Source organism: Drosophila gunungcola, assembly GCF_025200985.1.
Source record: "Drosophila gunungcola strain Sukarami chromosome 2L unlocalized genomic scaffold, Dgunungcola_SK_2 000007F, whole genome shotgun sequence".
Taxonomy (NCBI): domain Eukaryota; kingdom Metazoa; phylum Arthropoda; class Insecta; order Diptera; family Drosophilidae; genus Drosophila; species Drosophila gunungcola.
Genome location: NW_026453162.1, coordinates 3,347,712 through 3,360,545, shown reverse-complemented (window position 1 = coordinate 3,360,545; position 12,834 = coordinate 3,347,712). Strand labels below are relative to the sequence as shown.

At 40.0% G+C, this 12,834-nt stretch overlaps 1 protein-coding gene across 3 annotated transcripts; it reads right to left on the bottom strand.

The window, feature by feature from the left end:
* Positions 1–2,042: 2,042 nt before the first annotated feature.
* LOC128253126 (SH2 domain-containing protein 3C) lies at positions 2,043–12,580 on the bottom strand. 3 transcript variants are annotated; one of them, XM_052981287.1, is made up of 10 exons: positions 12,475–12,580; positions 11,847–12,107; positions 11,661–11,786; positions 11,458–11,610; positions 11,226–11,397; positions 7,499–7,892; positions 6,091–7,062; positions 4,151–4,585; positions 2,785–3,191; positions 2,043–2,728 (listed from the first exon to the last, which is right to left on the bottom strand). In XM_052981287.1, the coding sequence occupies exons 2-10, from the start codon at positions 11,902–11,904 to the stop codon at positions 2,602–2,604; spliced, it is 2,844 nt and encodes a 947-aa protein (XP_052837247.1). In that variant the 5' UTR covers positions 11,905–12,107; positions 12,475–12,580; the 3' UTR covers positions 2,043–2,601. The 3 variants fall into 3 exon arrangements, with proteins under 3 accessions (XP_052837247.1, XP_052837248.1, XP_052837249.1); XM_052981288.1 differs by lacking the exons at positions 11,847–12,107; positions 12,475–12,580 and having other exon boundaries at positions 11,458–11,599; positions 11,661–11,779; XM_052981289.1 differs by lacking the exons at positions 11,226–11,397; positions 11,458–11,610; positions 11,661–11,786; positions 11,847–12,107; positions 12,475–12,580 and adding an exon at positions 8,182–8,633.
* Between the last annotated feature and the right edge of the window lie 254 nt (positions 12,581–12,834).

Sequence of the window (12,834 nt, the reverse complement as noted above, 5' to 3'; positions counted from 1 at the left end):
GCCAGTTAATCGCAATTCCTTTTGAATTCAAAGTTGTTATATTTGCAAGTGTTTTCTCAGATCATAAGTACTTCAGAGCTAATCGACTTGTGTACTGATTATATTAGTTGGGCCAAAACTGTTTTTCTTTCAGTTATTTATTTGCCATTTGAAGTGTTACTTAATTAATCAACTCATTAAACTCAATCAGGGTTAACAGCCACATCGAAATAATAAGCGGCGAGATCTCGGTTACATAAGAACCCAAATTTGATTCAAGATTAGACAAGATTAGACTCATTCCCTCAAGTCGCAAATATGATGTGACACAATTATAATTGTCAAGTTTTTTAAGAATAACATATAAAGGTTTTTTTTCGTAGCCCATTTTGTTTTGCTTGTTTTCAAAACATGCTTTAAATCAGCTTAAGTAGCTCACAATTGAATACAGTCCTTGTCCTTGAGTGCTTGAGGAGTCATAGTTTTATTTGTTTTCATGAGCTCTTCGACTTATCTATAATTTTCAAGTCATTACTCAGTATCTCAATGAGTCTTATCAACCAAAGCTTATGCACAAGCCAAGACATACTTAATTTGTAATAAACGGTTCACATCAGATATAACTAAGTCAAGTAAATCAATTAGGATAGATAAAAAGCTTTGCTTAATTTTGTCTTCTGTTGTTTTTTGTAATTATAAAAGAAACCGGTTAACTAAATAATTACCTTAAATACATATGCAGAAATTTAACTGAAACTTCGCGAGATAAAGTTGTGTTCTTAAAATACACCCAACCGGGGGCTTACAGCATTAGGATTAAGGATCAACTTACAGACTAAGCGGCGAAATAGTGGGTTCTGGAGAAAAAATGCATTACTTTCAGCTCAAAAGTAATGGATTACATTTGCTATTTTAAGTCAGAGAAATAACATTTGTGCTTCTCTTATAATTACAAAAAACAACAGAAGACAAAATTAAACAAAATCAGCTTTTTATCTATCCTGATTAATTTACTTGACTTCGTTATATGATCTGAACAGTTTATTACAAAGTATTAAATACAGCCAGGTTCGATTCTTACTTGGGGAAAGAATATTTAATTTTTTTGTAAGTCTTACTGCATTGCAACTCAGTAAACGTTTTTTGAATTGAATATTGAATTGTAATCGGACCCGAATCCGATTCCCATTACTAGTAATGCAGATTTAATGAATTCAAATCCATGAAATCCTCCAGAGATCAAACCTTGATTTTCCGGCGCAGATGGACTCCCTGATTCGAAAAATGACACTCAACATTTTTTGTATGGTACCATTTTTTCTTAAAGTGTAAATAACGTTTTTCATCCGATTTCAAACCAATTTTATTTTTTGTCTCCAGTTCTTCTTAACCGATTCCGGACATCGATAGCTTATTTCACTATAAATAGATGATTCTTTAACTCATCCATACATGTAATAAGGATAGGTTTTCTAATATAGATGCTCGATAAAGTTTACAAAATTGCTAAAACTAAAGTTCCGACAAAATAAATTAATTCTTAAAAAATACAAGCCTGAAAACCGAAAATAATTTTGTCATTTTATATTGAAGATGCAACATTTACGAATCTAACAAATTAATAACCTCAACATTCCTTCGGTAAATATATTTTTTATAACTACGGCACATGGCGCCAGAAATTCTATTCGCAAGGCAAGCCATAAAGTCGAAAGCGTAATCTTTTGTGGGAAACACACGTTAAGGCATATCTAAATGCTTGCAGTGAAGTCATAGATTGTATTTGATTTTGGATTTGTCCAATGACCTCTGAAAATGTTGTTCGGCTTGGAAAATTTTCAGCGTGGCGATAGATTTAGGTCGCAGAAACATATACTGCCCAATTACTAGCTCATGCAGTTTTCAAGAGCTTGACGTTTATACGGACCGACAGACGGACACGGCTAGATCGGCTTGATTAGCAATACTGATCAAATGTGTATGATATTTGTGCGGTAGAGAGCCTTAGTGTAATGTAAACAAAAGGTCGAGGAACCCGAAGAAGATTAATAAAGTCCCCCACCATGGCTTAAGTATTCTCTTTATTTGCATTATCTTTACATGTATAAAATTGCAAAGCATTATGCATTCTCAGTGTTATGCCTATATTATTATGTGTGAGAATATGTTTAAGTATGAAGTTTTGATTAATGTATATTGTCTGATCTATAGTAGTGTACGTTTTTAAATAGAATAATATATTACGTTAGTACAAAACTTTAATAGTATGTCAGAGTAAGACTGCTCTTAAAAAGTTTCTGTTGAATAAATGATAACTAGTTGGGTTCTATTTTTTTATTCCCATTTTCTCACCGCATACTCGTTCATTTCTAAAGTTGGCTTAACTTAGGCTAATCAATATTTGAACTGTAACATAAAGTGCTTTTGTGTTTCTGCTGAAATAAAACATAATCAGGCTGAGGTAGAGACAACACGAAATTCAAATTTGCGGAGGGTCTGGAAACATTGGAGATAGTTCGGTAAAGACGAATTTCGAATAGTCGAAAAAATGTTGTAGTGTTCCTTTAAATACAGTAAGTTCTTTTTTGTTATTAGCAAAGACTAGAGTCAATTCTCATAATACTATTCGGCCATCATGCAGAACTTGTCGGCCATAAGGGTTAGCACCTTTTCCAGCTTGCTATGACGGTCCTCGGACTTTGCAGTGGCCCCGGAACTGCCCCATAGGAACTTCACATGGAACTCGGTTCTAAAAGTGAAAAAGGAGTTAGAGCGGCAGCCAAGGAGTGGATTCTGCAATATCACCGAAACGCATCTGCCAGAAGCTCATCCAGCCTGGGGCTGGCGTCCTCAAGAATGATCTTGGCATTCTTTCGATATAAGTCCAAGTTCTTTAGAAAGCCGCGCGAAGCGTCCAGATGCTGGAAATTAATGGACATGCCGAAGTCGTCCGCCTTTGACTCCCAAGGAGTAATACATGTGTGGTACAGTGCTGGACGATCGTCAATGTTCGAGTGGTTTATGATGTCCATCACGGGCCGATCGATCAATAGCGCGTATAGAAGAACGTGAGGAACGGTTGTGTTGGGGGCCTGAGGATTAGAGGCCTCGTTCATGGTGCTCAACGTGGGACGCAGCTTGGCCTCGAAGGTGAAGGCACTGTCCGTATACTGCTGCCTCAGGATGTGCCAGGCCTGGTCGAGCTTCTGAATCTGGAAGTGAGGGCAAGAAAAGACATTTTGTTTTGCAAAATCTGTTATAATGGATCCATCGAAGCCTCCCTTCATTAGGAGATATTGTTTTAGAAAATTATTCGGCGTGTTAAAAAATTTTAACTGAAAGTTGGCTGATAAAAATTTATTCGGTCAATATCCATCAACTCATACAAAAATTTTGCAAACCTAACCATTGTTTTAGAAGATATTACCAGAAATGTAAATTTTCGGCAGATGGCGCCACCTAAAGCCCGATTATTTCCTAGCGGCATATTTATTTTGACATTGGTTAGCTGAGTAAAGGGGTTTATTAGTCGGGGCATTCGACTATACCGTTCCTTTTTGAATTATTAAGTTGTCGAGCTTAAAATAAAAGAAAGGAAAACTCTAAAGTCTATTCCCAGACTATTAGATACCCCTTACTCAGGTAAGAAACTTCAATGTAAATATTCCCCCACAAGACACTCGGGGTCTAGCTGGCGCCATCTGTGGAACTGGATTGCCAATCCTAGAAGTTATGTCTGTCTCTTTAAATCAGATCACCACAGCCCTATTTAATGAGCATAGCATAGTGTTTTGCCGGTAGAGCAGCGGTATAGGACTAAATAACTTCTAGAATAATATTTCGATCTTAAAAATGTTTGTGTTTACCGGTAGACACAGCCCAATAATTAAGGTCTAAAAAGTCTCAGAGTGAAATGACAGACTTTTGCGATTCGTGGGCGTTGGAGTGGGCGTGGCCACGTTTTGAAATAAACTTACGATGTCAAATTGCAAATATCTATCTTGCACAGTTTCCGAGATCTTGACGTTTATACGCCAGACGGACATGACTCGATCGAGTCGGCTATTGATCCGGATCAAGCATATACATACTTTATATTCCTTCCTTATAATTTTTAATGAATACAATACAATACATTTTTTTGTGTGCACTGCACCCAAAAAGATCTCACCTGTTGCATGCATAGCCCCAACATGATGGCACAGAACCCAAAAAGATTTCCCAGTGCAGTCTTAGTCTCCACGGCTATCTGAATCCATTTACTAAGTAGCTGGGCCCGGTCCAGATCCGTTTGACAGGTGAGTATAGTCACGGCCACCATCAGCTTGATGCACTGCGTCCGCTCGATAATATCCTCGCGGAAGAGTTTTCCGTGGGGTAGTGTCAGCAGCTCAAGACCCGAGCAGCTCAGATAGTAGTCCTCCTCGTTGGATGGCTCCTCCAGAAACAGGCCAATGTCGATGCGGGTTATATGCTCCGCCAGCAGCTTCGGGCCCGTCTCTAGAAGCATCATCTTGAAGGTGTTGAGGGCATCGCCGTCCAGTGGCTTATTGTCCACAGATGGCAGTAGCAGAGTGACAAAGTTTTCAAAGTCGAATTTGCTTGCCTAAATTGAAAAAGAATGATATTCTTTTGTTAACACATATACTCATTGCAGAGGTAAGTCAGTGGCGGGACGGCATAAAATTTAAAACTCTACTGACTCTTCGAAGTTAAAGAATAAAAACTAATTACATTTTTACAGATTTTTTCTAAAACTTAACCTGCGGGCGAAGCGTTTGCTTTTCTGGGGCTATGTTAAGCTTATGCTCTAATTATTTGTGAAATAAGTAAAAAAAAAACCTAATTCTAATAATATTTTTAAAAAATATCGAATTCATTAGCCATTATTATTCTTTGATCTGAAATCTGTGTTAAAGTTTATTAATTTGTGTTGATTGTAGGGCAGGGGCTTAATCTTAGCCGATGCTTGACATCAAGCTAGCTAAACTTCTTACTTATAATTTATTAAATATTATTATTAAATATTTTTCTTACTTATATTTTGAACATTTGTTATTAAAGGAATTAAAACATTTCTAATAAAACTACTTATCGCAGGCCAACTCTAGAAAATGTATCACAAATTTAAATGTATATTTATATTTTTTTAAGCTTTTACTCAATTTTGACCTAATTTATTGTTACCAAAAGGATTCAGTATTTTTAGATGTTCTTAAAACTTGCTTTATCTATATCGGCATTGAATGAGCTTTCAACAATGCACACTTGGCCAGAAAGCCAATTTTTTTGGCCAAAAATCTGGTATTTCTCTCATATTGTCTTCTTAAAAGATTGATCTTTTCAACTACCAACTAAAAATTTTAAACAGCTTATCTAAACCAAAGTCGGAAATTATTTTAATTTCATATTTTATTGTTAGAAATAAAAGTATGAAACGGATTCAGTTCATTTAAATACAAATTTAAGTATGGTGTAGCGTCTTTCAAGCGGAGATCTATGCAATCAACCTGCGATGCTTATCTCGAACTACTATCGAAAAACTATCATGAAACTGGAACATCTTCAGCACATTCAACTAACGCTCAAGTGTGCCAGCCTTACCGCTCGCAACGTCTGTCAGGCACTCGCCGTCCTGGAGGGCAAAATGATGGGGAGGCCTGACTTCAGTATATTTCGAGAACTGGACTCCAACCATTATAGGAGTAATAACGCTGTAGGCCACATGGCCGCCAGGTGCAACGCTCCACACCACGACTTCCGCAGCGACTGTGGAGCACCTCTCATGCACATGTCCATCACTTCCAAGGAACGGACTCCGTTTTTCGGAGCCTCCTACTTTGAGGACTTGGTCTATGTATCATGGGTGTCTCTACTAAATCTGGCTAACTTTGTGGACTCTGCGGTCTGGGTTCGCAGAGAATCACCCCAGCAAGGAGATAGACCGGGACCTCTGCGGGTATCACACTGGCCCAAAAGGCCGAGTGTTCCCGTCTTTTAGGGATGAGCTACCCGCCAGGCCTAGCCAAAGCTAGTCTAACTTAAATGATTGGTAAACAGGCATGAAAAAAAGGAATTGAATGGCCCAAATATCAAAGCGCAATTACTTACCGTTCTAACTTCCTCTATGGCCATGGTGAAAAGCTCCTCCTCGGCGGCAAGGGCGTCAAATTCGGTGAAGCTCTTCAGCGTTCCGTTGGAGACTGAGGAGGTCATGAATCGGGGATTCTTGATTATCACTCCCCGCTGTATGCTAGCCTCGCAGGCATCCCCGAGAACAGAGTCGCCGGAGCCGTTGCCCGAGTCGGATCCACTGGCCTGGTAGGCCAGGACCGCAGCCATGGGTTCCTTGCGCGGCTTGGGCGGCGGACTGGGCGGTCGAGAGTCGGCCGGCGAGTCCAGGCTGCAGTTCCTCGCCAGGCTCGAGATCCGGGCCACCGCCTGCTGGCGCAGGGCCTGCGCCGCCGAGGTGTTGGCCCTGGGCAGTGAGTGGGTGGTGAACTTGCTCTCGAGGTGGTGCTCGCTCGTGGGGTTGCACCGGGCGATCGTCTGGAAGCGGACCATCCCGTGGCCATTCCCGTTCTCAGGCTCCTGCATCTGCAGGTGCTGCTCCTGGAGCTTGTTGATGTTGCTCACCAGCATGGCCTGGGCAGGCGTGAGGCTCTGGGAGCGCTGCTGCTTCTTGCAAGGCAGTCGCGGCGGCGGAGGAACCTCTCGTCGAGCCCGTGGAGGCGAGCAGTGCGGACTGGCCGGAGAGCCGGCCATGGGGGATGCCGATGCCTGTTGCTGCTGAGGATCGAAGCGAAAGGTTCCCCCATTGCTGGCCATCGGCGAGTTGAGAGGACTTAGACCCCTCAGCCCGGCCAGCATCTGGGTGTGCAGCTGGTTGCCCACGATCTTGTGGCCGTAGAAGGAGAGCGGATAGGTGCGATTGCAGGGAAACTGGATGAGTGCCCCCGACGCCGACGAGATGGGCTTGCCGGATCCCACGTAGAAAGTAATTAGGTCGGGCACGGTGTCAAAGGCATCCTCTTCGAACTGGAACTGTACGCGTTCGTAAACTGTCTCCGGTTGCAGCACCAACTGAAATAAGAAATTAATTTATTTCTTCTCAAAGTCAAGCCCGTCACCCCATTTTCAAGCACCGTAATTTTAAAACAATGGTTTATCAAGGTAACAACAATGTTGGCCAATAAAAGCTGCGCTTCCTTACGTTACACAGCTCACAGGGAACGCAAAATAGTAATTAAAGAAAATAGTAATTATAGACAATCCCTCCAGTGCAGTAGAGTATAGAGAGTATAGTCTGAGCATAAATCTTTAAGAAAAGGAAGCTGTATTTGGCCTTAAGTTTGCAAAAATTCTGGCTGACTGTCTCAACAAAAGTCGGATCTTTGGAAACTAACGAACTAATGAGGAATGCATTTATCGGATAAATGAAAGCGTACCAAACTATTTAGATTCAAGACATATAATTTAATACAGTCCGCAAGCCAATATGCGGCTACTTCGCACCCACCTTGTTGAGCACAAAGTGCAGAACGGCCGCCTTACTCCGGCAGCTGAGCACGTAGTTGTCCGGCTGGGAGGCGCAGTCGCGGACTAGGAAGTCGCCCTCGCGCTGCACAATGTCCTCGGCTCGTTGGCGGGGCAGGGCTCCGTGGTACCAGGCGTGGGAACGGAGCTCGCGGGCGTCCAGACTCAGCTCCCACTCGAGCGCCTTCTTCAAGGCGATGGCCTCCTGGTGCTCGCCGGGATTGGGATTGGGATTGGGATTGGGACTGGCGTTGGTCTGCGGCTGGGCGGTGGATAGGGGCGTGGAGGCGGTGCTGCTGCCATAGCCCTCCATGTTGCCGCCCTCGATGGTCCAACTGGCACTGTTGCACTTGGACCGCGGTCTCAGTTCCTCGTATCTGTGAGAAGAGATAAATTCCCTTATTTTGGGTAATTTGGTGTTAACAGAGGCCATTCCTCCCACAAGCGGCTTGAGGGAAATTCGCTCCCAAAGGATTTGGTCCTCGGTATATGGACAAGTATATGTGTGAAGTTCAAGTGCAAAAAATACAAATCGAGTCTTGCCAATAATGTTGTAAGAAAATAAACTATGCGCAAGCTACCGAAAAAGCAATATATGAAATTATACAACTCATAAAAAGTGCATCTGGTGTTTAGGAAAACCTGTCCGCCTTTCTTATTACTCACCTGCTACGCCCATTTTGTTAAGAAAAACTTGGGAGAGGACACACCCTAACCCCTTTTCTTAGTATCTCTAGTACGGGGCTAGGCAAATAATTTGTATACAAGTGGATCCATTTAAAAGTATCTAAAATTCTTTGTCACGAATCTATCTTTTAATAAGAGTTATAGAAGATATCCAGCCCTATAGTGCTGCAGTAGTCTGAACCCTTTGCCGCTCAAATCCGTTCTGAAAAGTCCACGGCAATGGCCTCGAGTGCGGTGTCCTTTTAGGGGTTGTTCACTGTTCTCTGTTCGCTACGCTACTCCGCGCAGTTTGTTTTGGGTTTTGTTTTTTGAAAGTTCTACAGCGCTCCAAGTCAATTTAAGGGAAATTCTTGGAGTTTGCGCAGACTGCATGTTATTGAAACATATGTTGTCGACGAGAAGGAAATCTTTAATGTGTGGTGGACGATGTCTGATATCGAAATCAACACAAATTAAGGGGGTTTTTGGAGTCGCCATCCCAGAAATTTTCGGTAACATCAAATTGGATCCAGAATGCAACAACACAAATATTTATATTAGTCGTGGTAAAAATCGTCTTAAAATTAAACAAACAAGAAACGAAGCAAAGGTAGTTCATATACGCAGCTATTGCAAAAATGAAATGCTCTTGAAAACATTTAAACTTTGATTATTTGTTTAAAAACATTGAAGCTATAATGATTTCCAGCTCAATTATTTGATCGCTCCTATGTCAGCTATATGATAAGGTTTTTTGATTTTAATAAAATTAATAGCAAAGTCAATTTAAGTTTTGGTTTTAAGAGAACATTTTTTGTAGCCTACTCTTAGGACAATCAAGGCTTATTTTATTGTGCAGCTTTCTGCCGACTACGAAACTAATTGGAAAAAAAGACATTTTTTTTTGGTAAATTAAAAAATAATCGGCACAAAATAGTATATCAGAAGTTTTTGGATTTAAAGGGGCGATCGTCACTTCAATTTTACCTCGTCAAGAGGTGTTTGATATCAGAAGGTTTTGTTTGGAACTACAGTCTTATTACTGCAAATCTGCAAAACCTGGTAACAATAAAAGAGTAGTAAGACCATGAGTCGTTCCTTGTCACTTGTCTATTGAAAATAACATAGCACACAGTTCTGACAATGCTTGGAAATTGTACAGCAATGTGTCAATAATAAAATTGTTGGCAGTTGTACAAAAGTATTGATCAGTTTACTGTTGACAATAGTTAGATATTATTCATTTCTGAGTACGCAGAAATATTTAAAAGAAATGTGAATGATTAATACAAATTGTATGGTAAAGAAAAAAGGGTTGTTTAAATAAATTTTTTAAAATTGTAGTTTTAAGTATTAGATTCTAATGTTTTTCAATTAGTTTTTTACATTTTGAATTTTTTGACTATCTTTGAAATTTTCCACTCTCTCTTTTAATTATTATAAAGCTGTCGGTTAAAATTAATATATTTATTAGATAAAATAAAAATATACTATAATTTATTTGTAACTTGTTTGTTAGATTTTGTTACTAATTTTTATAGCCGGCATGAAATCAAATTTTTTATTAAAGTACACCAACACTTTGACCAGAAAGCGTCCTCAAGTTACTTGGACATTGAAAAAACCTTAACCTAATACATTAAGCTTTATACCAAACGTGACAGAGACGGGAAAACACGTCGACTTTATATGACTCTGCCCCATTTTACGGGAGATACGCCTGCTGCATTTTGGGAAGGCGCAGATGCAAACTGAATTAGCACTGTTGGTCGGCTCTATTCAACTACATCAGCCTGGCACTCAAGTATAGTAGCCAAATTCTGATGGAAGAATTTTAAATATTTCTTGTAATGCCGTTAATCTAGGTTTGGACTGTATGGTGGAACGATCTGATATCTGGAGAAGACCCGGGAAGTCAGGTGTATAAACGAACAGTTTTGACTCAGGGAAAGCGGCGATCGACGGACGGTTAAAATAACCAAGTCAATATATATAAATACTCGTTTTCTTGTTTGTAAAAATTTATGTAAATAACTTTAATTGTAAATTTGCAATGACGTTTCCTTAATGTAATTTTTTATAAATAAAGAACACTTCTACTACTACTACTACTACTACTACTACATTGAAAAAACCTAAGAATACAGTTCCGAACCCTGATCATAAAAAAATTATTTTTGTCTATAACCTTGCATATTTTTTCAATTTTCTTATAAAAGCTGTATTAAGAATTTTAATTTGGCTTGGCATAGACTTTTGGGCATGCAAATAAGCATAAATAAAGAAATAAACAAACGTGTTAATTATAAAGATCTGAAATATGTTGAATTTTATAGCGCTAAATAGCTATCATAAGCAAATTTTTAGCGAAAAGTGTGTTATATATCAAAAGTTGCGTAATCTCTATACTCTATCTGTTTTGGCGTTTTCCAAAAAATCTCTAAAATGTGAACACGAAAACTTAATCTGGGCTATTATTCCTTAATTTTTCTACCCTTGCAGAGGGTATTATAATTTCAGTCAGAAGTTTGCAACGCAGTGAAGGAGATATTTCCGACCCTATAAAGTATATATATTCTTGATCAGCATCACTAGGCGATTCGATCTAGCCATGTCCGTCTGTCCGTCCGTTTCTACGCAAACTAGTCTCTTAGTTTTAAAGCTATCTGCATGAAACCCTTTGCAAAGGTAAACTTGGCAAATGGAGAGAGTCATATTGTCACACAAAACTTCATATTGATAATTTGCAAAATTCCGTTGTAATGCTACCATAGGTATCAATTTGAGGGTAAGATCGACCAAGAATGTGTGTAGATATATTCCCTATAGGGTCGCAAGGCTCACTGCGTTACAAACTTCTGACCAAAACTATAATACCCTGTGCAAAGTATGCAAAATTCAAAAAGTGTAGCAAGCAGGTTTTTTACACAAAACTCTTAACCGCGTATACTTGATCATCAAACTCTAGAACGGATGACAATTTCGGCCACCCGAATTTTCGCACGAATTGAATAGCATTGTGTAAAATTTAAATTCGCACTTACACTGTGGAAGTTTCATCGATGGTGAGTTGCTTAAGAATCTTTCCGCTTTTGGTGATAATCACGCCGGGTCCGTTATCGCGACTTCCCGCCATAATTGGGGAACTCCCACGTAGATTAACTAGCGGACAGGAGTTCTTCCGCCGCCAAACTACTTGCGGAGCACTGCTTACAGCTAAAACAGATATACCTCTTTGGGGAATTTAGATTACAGATATCTCTGCGCTTGACTTGCCTTCCAAATTCATAGACTGGCGTCGCTTCGCTCGGACTCCCAGCAGACTATTGAGCATCGTCTGGCGGTGGCCACCGCGTACTCCACGTTGCCTCAGCTCCTTATCTGTTATGTCCACCACGTCGTCCACGAAGCTGAACTCCTGAAGGTTTCCTGGCGAGGACGATATTAGTTCTCAGTTGGAATATGCTCACTAGCCAAACCTTCGTACTGCTGCAGCTCTAGGAGATCCAGCCATTCAACAATGCTCATCCTGGAGTTGTGAACCATCACGGACAAATCTTCGCGACGGTGCACAGCGCTCGAGTACCGAAAGTTCCTCAAAATGCCTTCAAAACGGTTACGAAACAGGCCTTAATGATTCAAGTGACAATGAATCTATCACTCACTGCTTCTCCGGTTCGGCACATTGCGGCTCTCAGACGGTCGGGCTTGCATGTTCCCCATAATGCCAAATGCCAGCAATCCTCTTCAGTTCTACGCACAGATCCGTAATAATGGAAATTCTGTCTCAATACCATAACCAAACGACCAACTGGAAACTAAAACTCAACCGCGCGCTGCGCTTTTGGGAAAGCAACTGAACTTGAGCAAATGTATCTCAAAAGAACTTTAGCTGCGCACAAATCGAAGACCGACGACTGAATGCCCTGTAGAAAAATTTCTTGTTAACGAAAAAAAGATAAAATCAAAACCTAAGATACCTGATTAATTGACAGGTTTAAGATACTCTCTATTATTTTATTATGCATTATTATGCCACTATTAAATTGGGTAGAACGTTTTTTGTTTTTTTTTATTTTGTCATTATATAATATTACGTGTGGTATTAAAGTATTTTGACCCTTTGCAAATGTCCGAGTTTTGACACTTGTAAATTTTTGAAATTTAAAAGAACTTGCAAAAACTTTTCAAGCGACTGACCAACTTTTTTTGCAAGAACACTGAATATCTCGACAATAACAAAAATGCAGAGTGAGTAATATTATATTTCAATGTCGTGCACCAATAACTTACTCTCACTGTTTGTCTAATTAGTGCTCTGTATCTGCTGTGTTTCCGTTTCTAAAGCTCCAACCCTCTGATCTTACGTATGGATTGCCTTGCACCCGCGCTGACCAACTGGCTCAAGTCGTTTGTTTTCCCCATTCTAGCCGTATCGACTTTTATCATTGTCTTGATTAGAGAAGGTCTCCCCGTTGTCGCCGAGTTTCATATTCTGCTGATCGCAGCGGTATTCCCTTAATTAAATTTTGTTGTTGGCGCGTTGCGCATGAAAGAGGCATTGCGTATTAATATCACTTATTGTTATTGCCCGAAATAGTGAGAATGGTTTTGTTGCAGTGTGAAATGGAAAACCAACTAAACTTAATTATA